The 14,645-nt window shown below is 33.4% G+C and overlaps 1 protein-coding gene across 13 annotated transcripts in view; it reads left to right on the top strand.

Annotated features, from left to right (window-relative positions):
• Positions 1 to 14,185, top strand: part of LOC141546724 (UDP-glucuronosyltransferase 2B17-like) — a 75,672-nt gene extending 61,487 nt beyond the window's left edge. For all 13 annotated transcript variants that reach the window (XM_074274717.1, XM_074274715.1, XM_074274716.1 and 10 more), the window contains 3 exons: positions 7,523 to 7,610; positions 9,058 to 9,277; positions 11,487 to 14,185. In XM_074274717.1, coding sequence (XP_074130818.1) covers positions 7,523 to 7,610; positions 9,058 to 9,277; positions 11,487 to 11,766 — 588 coding nt within the window. In that variant the 3' untranslated portion in view covers positions 11,767 to 14,185. The remainder of the gene's footprint in view (positions 1 to 7,522; positions 7,611 to 9,057; positions 9,278 to 11,486) is intronic.
• Positions 14,186 to 14,645: the final 460 nt, after the last annotated feature.

Genomic DNA, 14,645 nt, shown 5'->3' with positions numbered 1-14,645 from the left:
TCTAATAATAAATTTTACTTCTAATAAATTGGGTCCTCAAATATTTTCTAAAGTTTTAAACTTTAAGGAAACAAGATGAGGCATGTGACTACTAAATTTAGCTCTTGTTCTACTATTGCAAAGGATTATTGATGGTTTAAAAAAAAAAAAAAAGAACCAAACTCCTATAGTTGATTTAGAGTATTTATTACCGTCTAGCTTGAGCTGCATTTTCTCCAAGGATCCTGGACAATTTTTAGCTTACATAACCTGGAAACAAATGGGTGCTGACACAGCAGATGGTAAAAGTAGGACACGATCATGAGAAAAACAATCCAGATTGTAGAATCCACGTGTACCTTAGCCCCATGGGTCTCTGGATCATGATGTGATGAGACTTACACTGGTATCAGGCTTTTCTAAGCAGGGGCTTCTCCTCCTAAGTTTCTTCTCATTGTTATAATTGGGTAATTTGTATATTAGTTAATGTTCTATAATCCTGTAATGTTGCCATCACCCCAATTCAGTCGCTTAAGAGTATAAAAAAGAATAGCTTTTAGAATTACTCAAAATGTAGATTTCAAAGTTTTCAGACTTGAAATATTTCTCCTGCTCTTAATATGCACAAAATTGTAAAGGTAAGTTCCTGAGTATTGTGATAATTTCTTTGATCATACAGATAACCAATTCAACATTTCATCATCAACTACTCTTGGACATCTTTTCCTTTTTCTTATCACTGCTCATTTCTTGCCAAACAAAAGCCCTTAATTAGCCTCATTATTTATTTCTTCCCAACTTCTATTCATGTGATATGAATAATAATGAGGGGAAATCTCACATCTATACTGACTGGGAACATCATAAATTCATACTATCCACATTCAAATAGGCTTCCACTGTAGCAAGTTAACCCTTTTATTCCTCCCTAATTAAATTCTGATCTCATTGCCCACAGAAAGTATTACAAACATTCTTTTCTTTCCTCAAACCTCCCCCACCTGTCTACTCATAGGACCCTATTTCAGGCCCCATCACCTCTCTGATAAAACACATCTGTAGTCTCCTAATTAGTCACTCTTCCTCATGGCTCTTCCTTCTCCAAACTTTCTGACATACAAAAGCTGCCAATAATGAGTTTCCTTAACCATAGATCATATTAAACTTATTAACTCCTTAACCATATAACTCCTTTTTTCATTAAACTGAACTGGATCCTTGCCATCTCTAAAGTAAAAATATAGATGTATTTGCTTAGATTTTAACAGCCTTCACAATCTACCTTCAACCTATTTTTCCATCCTCTTTGTAAATCAGTCTTTATCCCACATACCAATCAAATTGCTCTTTTCTCTGCTCCTAACATAATAACAGTTCATCTCTTATATTTGTGTTCACTTTCCATCAAGCCTGGAATGCTCTGCTTCCTCATACTCACCTAATGGAGTTTCTTTTCTTCCTCTAGACACAATTCAAGTAACATCTTTTGGATTATCTCTTCATTGCCTTCCCTTCCTGACTACTTTGTGTTAGTAGTTGCTTTTTATTTATTTGAATTTATTCTTTTCATATTAATTTTGTATTTATTTTATTTATTTATTTTTGTTGTTTCCTCCATCTCATTAAAATGCAAGTTTCTTGGGCATAAGGATTCATTCTTTTTATTTGTGCATATGATAAGGTTGAGATAGCAATACCTAGTTTGAAATAAACCTGTGACAAATTCATAACGGTCATTCTCTTTGACAAAAGACAGGTTTATTTAGGGGAATAGGTTACAGACAAAATGAAGGGATGAAATAGGCATTAGAAGTGGAACCAGAAAAGGTAAATATGAAATAGAGTTGGGCGAGCAGATAGTTAGCAAGGAAAAAGACAAGTTCCTCAGGGGAACTCATGATTAACTAGGAGAAAGGAAATGAGGTGGGAGTAAGCCATGACTTGAAGGTTAGATTGATCAGAATTAGCCAGAATAAAGAGAAAGACACCATTAGAGGGAAGGCACTATGATGGGCTTAGTCCTGAAAGAACTTAGCAAAGATCTTCATCCTTAGCACTACTTTTATAGAGAAAAATATAGCTTTAGGGTTTTTTCTCAGGTGTACTAGAGAAGTAAAGTCAGGAACTCAGAGGAAGGAGTGGAGAGCTAGATGGAGTGCATCTGGCAGAACAGGTCCCAGACCTGCCTAAAGATATGCTCATCAATATCTTAAAAGGTTATTTGAAGATACCTAGATGTTGGGAGATGAACAATGGGGGATGATAAAGAGTTTCTTCCTAGACAGTCTGGGAATTATCTGATAATAGCTTCTTACTGACAGGGAAAAAGATTGTCACATCACGTGTAACATATATATTTGTCATATAATAGATGTGTAATTAATGCTTGTTGATCGATTGGTACTCGCAAATTAATTTATTGATGGATTTGTGATCTTATCAGTGTGACTGCTATATCCACTAGTATAGATCAGGGCCCTTCTGGGATTTCTCATCTGTGGGATTCCTATACATCTCTTCTTATTTCCATAGACAATCTACTTATAATCTACTTACATTCTCTGGACCTAACATAAATCTAAGATGTTGTAATAACACCTTAGAATATTGTGACATATATTAAGATGTATAACATATATTGGATTGCTTGCCATCTAGGGGAGGGGGGATGGAGGAAGAATGAGAAAATCTGAAACACAAGGCTTTGCAATGGTCAATGTTGAAAAATTATCCATGCATATATTTTGAAAATAAAAAGCCTTTAAAAAAAGAGTATATTTTGTTATATTTCAGTAAAGGGAAACAGTTTCTAAAAACAAACATTTCCTCCTAATAGGTTTTTAGAAACTGTTTCTCTTTACTGAAAACATTTTGTATCATTCTAGAATTTTCACATACCATTTTCAGTGTCATAACAGAGACTTTCATCATCTATGGGTCCTACTAAACATATTATATAATATGCAAGAGAGAGGTTTGGTGGTTTGCCTTAGTCGTAGTGAGTCAGCATTTGCTAAAAACTGTGGTTCATGGAAATCAGCCAATGTGTTCCTTTTTTGCCAACTAAGCTAAGGACATTGTAGTTCAAAGGTTTTTGTTTTTGTTTTTTGTTTTGTTTTGTTTTTGTCTTTTTTTTTAAAGTTAATAGTTTAAAAGCATAGGAAGATAAGTGACAAAAATATTTTCTCCTCTACAAAAAAAAAAAAAAAAAAATGCTTTTCTACAGGTTACCATGTCACTAAGAGGGAATGGAACTGCCTTAGGGAACTTAAATGGCATGGGAAATATGTATAGCAGAGCACACACCTAGGAAGCATATACCTAGAGCATATGTGAGGAGAACATATGTGTACACACACACACACACACACACACACACACACACACACACACACAAAGGAATAAGTGAAAAGACACACAGATTTTCAATTTAAGAGAATCTGAGAAGTTACATTTCTTACCCCAAGTCAAATAAGTATCAGGCTGCAGTCCTGGCTGAAATTCCCTGCATCTAAACCCAAGACTATTTCCCTGATGCATTATTATCCTACTTGAAGGGTTAGAACTTGTATAGCCAGATTACATTAATAGCTGAGGCAACACATAGCCCCAACTCAGCAGAGTCTGTGATGTCACCAGAGGATGTCAATGGCTAAATTTTGTTCTCCACTGAGTTGGGATTCTTTGCTGCTCTGGTCTCTATCATACTGCTCTCTGCTCAGCATTATCATACTGTTCTCTTAGGTCTTGTCTCTATGTTGCACATTCTCAGTGCAATGTGGTAGAAAGAGTCCTCAAGTGTGAATTCAAATCTTCATTCTGTCATTTACTAAAACAGTAACTTTGGCAAGTCATTTATCCATAACCTGGGCCACAGGTACCTCATCTGCAAAAAGAGCCAATCTGTTAACCTCAGATCTGTGATCCTGTGAATTAGAGAGTCTCAGTGGCTCTCTTCTGACTCTGCATAGAACATCAGGTACTCTTTCCTACCATCTCCTGCTCTTTGCTGGTATTATAACCAGATTGTAGCTGCTAGATTGCCAGTTCTGAAAAACTTATAGCAGTAGGGATATTTTTTTTAAATTCAGACCAATCAATTATACTCAGCCCTGTAGTTTGCTAGGAAAAGTCCTAAAGGTATTTTAAATATGTCTTTAAAAGTTACTCTTTTATTCTTTCCTCTCCTCAGTTACTCAATAGTTATTTTGTTATAACACAAAAAAGTTGCCCAAATGTCTACTATGTGCCAGACACTCTGCTAAGGATACAAAGAAACACACACACACATACACATTAAAAAAAAAAAAAAAAAAAAAAAAGGTGCATTCTAGGAATTCACAGTTCATTGGGAAACACAACATTCAAATAGCTATGTACAAACCAGATACACACAGAGAGACATACACACATGATTTATATGTATGTATACATGCACACACATTTATGTAAGTATATATTTTTTCAGCCATTTTTCAGTTGTGTCTAGTTCTCTGGGACTCCATTTTGAGGTTTTCTTAGCAAAGATACTGAAGTAGTTTGTCATTGTCTTCATTACCTCATTTTAAGATGAGGGGCTCATTCTCAGTGCAATCATGGTGGGAAAGTTCTCAGGTATGAGTTCAAATCCTAGTTTGCATGTTGATCAACTTAATATGACACTTAAAAGCCTGAGTGTAGCTGATGAGCAGTTTTGTACATTTCTGCCTTTGTAATACCTTGCTGCAAGCAATAAAATACTTAGCTTCTTTACACTAGCCACAAAGCCTCACTGAAAAATATCATTACACTATTTTCCTTTTATGTTATTTAATGGCTTAAGTGGATTTGAGGTTGTTGGTTTGAGGTTCGATTTTGTTTTGTTCTCTCAGTGACTTGTATGTTTCTCTCCTTCACTCAGCAATAAACATTTAGTTTGTTAGAACTGAGAAAGTTTTATAATTAAAGTTTTTATAATTAAAAAATTATACATTTTATAAATAAAAATAAATATAAAAAATTAAAATGGAGTAAAACTGAAATATAAAGGTTTAGTTGTCCTTATTTCTAAAGGATCATTTCCACTAGCTTTTATACCCTAATATTTTAAAAATTCATTATACATAAGTATAGATACTAATATATGTGAAATCAGACTGCAAAGCTCTATACACAGAAAGAGGGTGACTAGAGAGTCACTTGGAGTGGTTTCAAAGACTTGGACTCCATATTACTTGAGTTCAAGTTTTTACTCTGATGTATGCTGTTTGACCCTAAGCAACTGGAAGACATATTGGCTAGAACACTGGGCCTGGAGTCAGGACCTCAAACACTTACTAGTTTATGACCTTGAGTAAGGTATTTAGTCCAGAAAGTATTACATATAATGTGAGATTTTTTTCAATGTTATGGTCTGTTGTTCTGTTGACTTTTTTCTCCTCCTCTTTCCCCTTTATTTCTTTATTTTTAAATTGTTGTTGTTAGAAGAAATGGTTTTCTGAGAGGCAGAAAGAAGAAAGAATATGGGAGAAAATATGGGTGATATAAAAACATTTTTAAAAAATCTCTACAAATGCAAAATGTTAGAATCAATCAGACATCTGATTAGTTTTAGCTATACCCACTTTTTCTAAGACACAATGGGATGGAAAATCATTTAATGCTGAATGCTATTCTGCCCTAATCAAAATGGTCCATGTATTCTTTTCATAAATATTACTTTTATTGATATCCTTTCATTTTATATTATTGCCTGCACTTGACTTGTGGCTCTGAAACATAATAAATGAGGATTGAAAGAACTAGGGCCTCATTTTCCCCTTCTGTAATATGAAAGATGACTTTTAAGATTCTTTCCAGATCTAAAATTCAAAGTTTTTAGATATAGCTATGTCTTAATTCTGTCTGATCCCAGATGATAAGACTAAGATGCAAAAAGGGAAATGGATGCTTAAAGTAAGAAAAATATTTTTTTTTTACTAATAATTAAAGCCAAAATTGGAACAAAGAGTTTTGGAGGGTAGAAGAATCAGAGTTCTTCAAGCAAAGGGGAGCTGACAAGTATCAGGAAAACTGGAGAGAAGACAGATTCAGATAAAAATTGAACTAAATGATCACCGAGGTCCCTTCTAAATCTGAGATTTTAGAACTTTGTGATTCCTTTTGACATTGCAACAGGAATCCTGAAATTGGCTGTCACATATAATTCAATTTCTACAAAGAATGAATTTTATTCCAATATTTCTCACAGCAGGAGATAATGCAAGCATTACTCTCATTTCATAGGAGTCATGTCCATAGTCACATAACACCAGTTCAACATTCTTCAACTAATTCAACATTTTTCCACTGCACCCCATTTTATTCCTAAATTTTTCCTGTTTCTATGTTATCTCTCTTCAATTCATCATCTACACAGATACCAAAATAATCTTCCTAAGGCATATTTCTGATCATGTTACTCCCCAGACCAAAATTCCCTCTAAAATACTAACTCCTAAGTCTGGCATTTAAAGCTGTCCATGATTTAGTGTGGCCTACTTTTCTACCTTCCCATATGTTAAATTTCAGCCAAATTAAATTTCTAACTTTTCCCTGAACTTGGAATTCTGTCTTGCTACTATTCATGACTTTAGATAAGCCATCTCTTGTCTTTTTCCATCATCTTTTTTTTTTAATCCTTATCTTCTTTATAGGCTCAATTCAGGGACTCCCTTCTCTGTGAAGCCTTTCCTGATCTCCCCTAGTAAAATAGTATTTCTTTTTTCTTTAATTCCTTGTCTTTGCTTATTTGGATATGTATTGCACCCACTAGTAAATTTCTGTAAAATCCTGTTTGCTTCAACAGCACCTAAACACATGTTTTACACACATATAACATATTTGATGAATTGGATAAAGTTAATAAAACATTTCTGGGGCAGCTAGGTAGTGAAGTGGACGGAGCACCAGCCTGGAAGTCAGAAGAACCTGAATTCAAATGTGATCTCAGACACTTAATACGTCCTAGCTGTATGACCCTGGGCAAGTCACTTAACCCCATTGCCTCAGGGGAAAAAAAAGTTAATAAAACATTTCCTGAAGAAGTAAATATAACTAAACCTCTCAATAAACATTAAAACCAAATATATATATATATGTGCATATATATATATATATATATGTCCTTAGCAGCTCTAAATTTAAATTGAGAGCTAGAATGCCTCACAGAACACATTTTTATAAAATAAATTATATTGTATATTCTAAACCAGTATCTTAAATTCTGTGTTGGTTCCCCACCCCCATCCCATCAGTTATTATTATTTTTTTCATCTATTAAATGGGAATGGTATGATAGTAATAATCTTAATAGGATGTCTATGAAATTTCTTTAAAAGGATAGATACAAAGTAGCTTTGTTATTTTATGTTTTGAAAGTACTTGTTACATACTGTCTCTGGGGCCCATTTCTTTTAATTACAGAAATGACAGAGTTGGACTAGATTCTCATTAAAGGTCCTTCTTATTTTAAGAGTTTTATGATTTTACTCATATTACATTTTCCCCTCTTTTACTTTAAAAGGTCCTATGGAGATACAAAGGAAAGAAGCCAGCCACATTAGGTCCAAATACCAGAACCTTTGACTGGATTCCCCAGAATGATCTTCTGGGTAAGACTATCAACTAGAAATATTGAATGTACAAAATTAAATCATATCTTCTTAGTTCTTTTCCATTAGAAAAGGGGGGGATTTTAGAGACTTGTCCATCTGTTGTGCAAACTTTTTCATTGTCAGCACTAGAACATTTTCGTAAGTGAAATATTGATGAAAATTCTCTGTGCCAAAAAAAAAAATGTTATTAATTTTATGAAATATTTCTAGTTAATAAGATCCTTGGAAAAGTAATGCATAAGTGGAGAGATATGGAATCAGAAAGATCTAAGTTCAAACTTGGTCTTTGACACATATTATTTTTGTATATCTGGTTTAGTGACTTACCACTATGAGCCTTAAGTAACTCTATATCTAAGCAATAAAAAAAGTCATCATCTGCAATGGTGGGGAAAAAAAATACTTCTTACACCTAAGTAGTTAAAATTAATATTGTATATAGGTATCTAGGTTAAATCCTGGCTTTTTATGTGCCAGATTTTGACCTTCGTAAGTCATTTAAGTTTTGGGGGGCTTCATCTTCTTTCTGTGTAAAATAGAGAGGGTAGGACTAAATGAATTCTGACATCCCTTCTAGTTCTAAATCTGTGATTCTATGAATAAGTCAAAATTGTAGAGCATTTTGGTAAAGAGATAAGCACTTTTAACTTCTTTTTAAAAATAGTTGATAATTGTGATTAAAAATAACTGGTATCTTTTGTGATCTATGCTTTCAAAAACATTATTCTTATAAGGCGGCCATAGGATTAACAATACTGCTGAAGGGATCCATGACACACACACAAAAAATTAAGAACCTCTGTTATGAGAGGTTCCATTCCTTCTAGAAAAAAAAAAATTATTCTAAGCATTAAGTCCATGAATTCTTTAAATATCCTAAGTCAATCAAAATGGGGAGAGGGAATGGAGAAAGAAATAAAATAAGAGTGATTCACAACAAAAAGAGAGGAAACAGATCTGGTAAAATTTCAAATTAGCTACATAGGTTTGAGATGAAAACTAAAAATTGAGTTGGTTAAAGTGAGAGAAAATTGAAAGTGACCTGTTTTGTGTGTTCTTGTAATCAGAGAAATAGAGGAGAGTGGGTGTCCACAAAAATATTCTATTAGATAAATGCATACAAAGGAAGTGCAATTGTTTGGGGGCTTTCCTGAAAAAGAGACTTCTCTGATTCTTTCTGCATACATTCTTTAAACATTAATTAAATGGTTCAATGCAATGTTCAGTTTCTTGACTTATTACTTATAACTGTAGCCAGAGATCAGTATGAAGACATTACCTTGTGTTCTTTCCTAACATATTCAACATTCCAAATGATCCCACTTTTATGCCAGTTTTAATTACAAAGCCTCATTCAATGATTCATACTGTCCATTCTGTCTTAATTTCTAAATCCATCATAATTTACTTAAACAGATCCCTTTTCTTTCCATTTCTAACCTAGGTCACCCAAAAACCAAGGCTTTTATTACTCATGGTGGAACCAATGGAATCTATGAAGCTATCTATCATGGAATTCCCATGATTGGTGTACCCATGTTTGCAGATCAGCCTGATAACATTGCTCACATGAAGGCCAAGGGAGCAGCTGTTGAGGTGGACTTTAACTCAATGACAACTGAAGACATGCTTAATGCTTTAAAGACAGTCATCAATGACCCCTCGTGAGTATTTTAATTCACTGCTTTCTTACCACTGATAATTTTATCTGCTATTACTAGGAACTAGTATCATGAAACAAACCTCTAGATGTGAAATCAAACAACTAGAGTTTGAATCCTTATAGAATGTAAACCCTGGGATCGAGGAAAACATATCTTCATGAGTTCAAACCTGGCCTCGAACACTTACTAGCAGTGTGACCCTGTCACTTCACTTTGTTTGCCTCAATTTCTTCATCTATAAAAGGAGCTGGAGGAGGAAATGGTAAACAAAATATCTTTGTTAAGAAATGGGGTCACAAAGAATTAGACATGATTGAAATGACTGAACAACAACTTGTGACATTGGGCAAATTATTTTACCTTTCTCAGGATGTTAGATTAGATAGTCTCTAAAATTTGGGGGGAGAGGGGTTAAATTTATGATTCTATAATCTTTATCAATTAAATGTCTATGTACTTTTTAAAATACTTCCTTTCTTTTTTCTTTTCTTATTTTTCTGTTTTTTTTCTTCCTTCCTTCCTTTTTTTTTTTTTTTTTTTTTTTTTGGAAGCAATTGGGGATGTGACTTGTCCTGGATCCCACAGCTAGTAAGCATATGAGGACAAATTTGAACTCAAGTCCTCCTGACTTCAGGACCAGGGCTATCCATTGTGCCTTTTAGCTGCCCCCTCTTTCTTTTCTGAGACTATTTCCCTATCTTGCATAGGTTGGAAGTATAGTGGCCACTCAAGGATCAACCCCATTGCTAATTAGCATGGAACTTTAACACAATCTATTCCCACTCTTGTCCACTTCTTCCCTTCACTAAATGTGACTGTTTTTGCTGCTTGAAGTTTGATAAAACAGGAAACAAAAGAAGGCCCAAATCTCTTCTAATACTTAATAGATATATCTGATTGGCTTTAATCTTCCTGTAGCTCAGAACTCCTGAATTCAAGTGATCCACCAGTCTAAACCTCTCCAGTAGCAGAGATTACAGGTGTGCCTGGCTATACTTGGTTTAAAAGAGCTTATTTTCAATGAATGAATATGATATCTGAAATCCAGCTGTTATATTTGGGCACCTACTTCTCTCTATAACATGCTACAGAACCTCTCTATGTTTATAGAACATTACACATAATGGTTACTTAATGAGTGATGAATTGAATTAATGAAAATATTAGTGAGTCAGAAAATTTTTAAAACAACCCTTTGGGGGTGCAGTGGATAGAGTACCAGCTCTGAAGTCAGGAGGACTTGAATTCAAATCTAGCCTCAAACACTTAACATTTCCTAGCTGTGTGGCCCTAGGAAAGAAAGACACAACCCCAATTGCCTTAGCAAAACAACAATAACAACAAAAACAAACAAAAAATAGCCCTTTGGAAAAAAAAGTTTCCAAATGCAATAGTTGCTTGAATAATTTCTTATCATCCCTTCACAAGTACAATTCACAACACCAATAATTTTTGTCTATTTTCATATCTTTCTATATATATATATACACAGAAGATCTAACCTAGCAAATATAAGAGCCTACTAGGTCTTTGGACATTTTGCGGATACTCGTGCAGGGCTGATGTTGCCTTTCTTTTGCCTGACCTTCTTAATCCTCATAATGTTTCCCATATGATTAAAAAAGGAGATTGACATTGATGTCCATATCCATGGTGATTTTTCACATCTGATTCATAAAACATATGCCATATTTTTTTAAAATGCTTCATCACTAAAAACTAAGAATTTTATTTTCTGTTTTGCTATTTAAGAAAGGGAGAACTAGACAAAGGTGAAAATAGATTATGTTTCAAAGTCCCATGCTAATTAGTAATGAGGTCGATCCTTGAGTGATCACTTTACTTCTAGCCTAAGCAAAATAGGGATACAATCTCAGAAAATAAAGACAGAGACAGAAAAAGGAAGAAAAGGAAGAAAAGTTTTTTTTTTTTTTTAAAGTACATATGACCTTTAATTGATATCATAACATTTGATGAAGGAGAAAAAAGAATTATTTCAGAGTTTCAGATAATAAGTAATATGGCTCACAGTTCATCTCCCTGGTTTCTTTTTAGTAAATAATTATGTGAGGGGAATCAGACAGTTAAGAAAGATGCTCATTTCCCTTGAGCATCCCTAACCAGAACTATCTGCTGGATGACTCTCGCAGATACTCTAAGAAAAAAAAAAGTGATTTACTCTCTTCTGTTTTATGTGTTTCCATTTTAGATACAAAGAGAATGCTATGAGATTATCAAGAATTCACCATGATCAACCTGTGAAACCCCTAGACCGAGCTGTCTTCTGGATAGAGTTTGTAATGCGTCACAAAGGTGCTAAGCACCTTAGACCTGCCGCCCATGACCTTACCTGGTACCAGTACCACTCCTTGGATGTGATTGGCTTCCTACTTGCCTGTGTAGCAACTGTTGTCTTTATAGTCACCAAATGCTGCTTATTTTGCTGCCGGAAGTTGGGCAAAACAGGAAAAAAACAAAAGAGGGCATAATTTCCTCTGATACCTAAGCTGAGAATGGGGGATTGAGGTGAAAAAAAGGAGCTTTAGTATGATTTAGTCTAGCTGCTATGAAATTTGAACAAACTCCTCCTTTTTCTAATTCAACAATATTTATATATATAACTATTATAATTTCCAAAGCATTGTACATAAGCCCTGAAGGATATTCATAAACAAATAAGATCATTCTTATCTTTGATGAGTTTACAACCAATTTAGAAAGATAAGACATGTACACAAATACTCAGAGTAGTAATTATATGAGAAGAAATATACCAAAAGGAGCACTTTTAAGAGTTTTTTTCCTTTTTATTCTTTAGTCTCTGTTACTAAAGATTCTCCCAGGAAGATTATAAAAACTACAGTATAGAAGTCATTGGAAAATAACATGGAAGTATAACAACAACAACAAAAAATTCAAATGGAATTATTCCTCAATCTTTTACTAGGTTTTGATCATCTGATTTCTTTCTTTTGACTTCCTGTCTTTCCTTTCTACATCCACAATTGTTATTTCACTATGAAAATATAATTTCCAAGAGTCATTCAAGCACTCTTTAATCCTGATCTATGAGTGCAATTTGTCCCAAATGGTTTGTGACCATAGCTTGATGCTCTAGCACTGATAAGTCAAAGTCTACCTGAGCTCTACTACCGACTTTTCAGAGTGACCATGAGAGTTCATAGTCTCTGGGATTCAGTTTCCTCATTTGTTCATGCTCACTTTCTAATAACCAAATTGCAATTCACATGTGCCTTAAGCATCCTTGAACTTTACTGCTATAACCCTTTGATTCAGCATTCCCCTGTTCAGAGCTCATTGTTATCTTCTTTCCAAAGGGGCAGTGGAATTTTCATTTGTTATGGCAAGAAATATGTTTTGTATTAACTATCTGAAAAGAAGGCATATTCCCACTTAGCCACCCTACACATTTTTTTTTTTGAAAAGTGAGAAACTTGTTGTAGACTCCCAAGTATAGTTGACTGAAAAATAAGCATGATTCCACCTAACTGTAAAATGTTTGAGCTTATTCTGACTTTGCCTGTCTTCTCCTCCTGTTCTTTTTTCCTTACTTCCATCTTCCTGATAGGCCCAAGATCTTGGAACATTGAATACCTCAAGGTATTCACTCAGTCATCAGATTACTACCAAACTCAGTAGAATAAAAAACTGAAATTCACTGAAGAAAAGAACTCAGTTAATTGGGATTTCCAAGACCCTGCATTGCTTGAGAATAAATAGTTTTGGGCTTCAAAATTTTTTTTTTAAATTTCTCTCTTTCTGGAAAGCATCCATTCAAAATCATTATTGATCAAATATTTCTAAGCTCATAGGATATTGTTAGAAAACTAATTAGTGATCATAGTGCCTATTAAGAAAGAATTGCTAAAGGATTTCCTCCACATTTCATCTTAACTAGTAATACCTAAATTCAAAGCAGAATAAAATTACTCCTATGGCTTGTAAAAACAAGAATTAAACAGAATGCTTTTTTTTTCTCAGGGAGAGAGATTATCTCCAATATACTAAGGAGAAAAGTGTGGATATCTTAAAGGAAACTATAAAGGAATACAAGAGTAAAAGTTATTGTTCACTAGTTTTCATTCACAAACGAAATAGTAACAAAATAAAAATCTTGTGAGTACTATGAATTTTTATTTTAAAAAGCCATTTGAAAAAAATAATTTGTATTATCAATTCTTAGGTTATAATCAAAATAATATATCCCTGTGGAAAAGCATTGGATTTAATTCTTTAGAAATTGGGTCCTTATTGTCTCATGGTCTCTGAGTTTAGTGTTCTATAAATCCTGTCTTTTCAAAATAAAGGGGTTTGTTAACATTCTAGTTTAATCTTTTGATAGTGTTTGTAGCTAAATTCAATCTTTTATATTTTCTTTTAATTTTGAAAAAGTCAAAGATGAACATGATCCAAGGCATTTTAGCTCACTGTGGATTTCTAAACATCATTCAGACCATATCTAATTAGGAATTTTTGACTCTTAAGCTTTCTACTTATGGACAGATATTTACATAATGCTTCTTCAATTGTCTATCATTGTGTGAATTGTGTTAATTAAGCATTGAATACTTGTAGGTCTTGGAATAAAGTATATATATATTGCTGCTAGAATTTTTACTATTGCAATCTCTGTCTACTTAGGAGGAGTTAATGGCTACAGGTTACATTTTCAGAGGATAAATGCCCTCTACTGGCCTAATTAAAAACTGTTAATTCCTACATAGCAAGTTCATTTTTCAAATTCATATGATTGACTGTGGGATTGTTAATGTTACTTCTTGAACTTGATTGAAAATATCAATATATGACTGCAAACTCTTTGTATGCTGATTTTTGGTTAAATTCATTTTCCAAAGATTTCTAAATAAAAAAAAATTATAGTGTGTATATTTTTGATTAATTTATTTAAAACTTAAATACAAAATATATTTAAAAAAATTGCCATGTGGAAAGCAAAACATGAGAGAATTCAAAATATAAAGCACTAAATTTCCATTTCAAGACAACATATATAATAAATACTACACATTGTGTTCAGAACTATCCATCTTTTCCTTGTCTCCTTATAGGTTTTCTTTTGTTCTCTGCTATATAATTTTTACTTTATTCTTTTCCCCTCATCTTTCCCCTTTTCCACCTTCCCCAAAAAGGTTATGGTTAAACACAGATATATATACATACATATACATACCTTCATATATGTATATGTATACATGTATATATACATATATACCTTTTCGCACATATACACACATATCGAATCATATATATATATATATATATATATATATATATACACACACACACACACACATGCATATACATTCACATATATTACATAAGACCA

Source organism: Sminthopsis crassicaudata, chromosome 6 (genome assembly GCF_048593235.1).
Source record: "Sminthopsis crassicaudata isolate SCR6 chromosome 6, ASM4859323v1, whole genome shotgun sequence".
NCBI lineage: Eukaryota > Metazoa > Chordata > Mammalia > Dasyuromorphia > Dasyuridae > Sminthopsis > Sminthopsis crassicaudata.
Note: the sequence above shows the minus strand (reverse complement) of the source record. Positions and strands in the feature narration are given on the sequence as shown.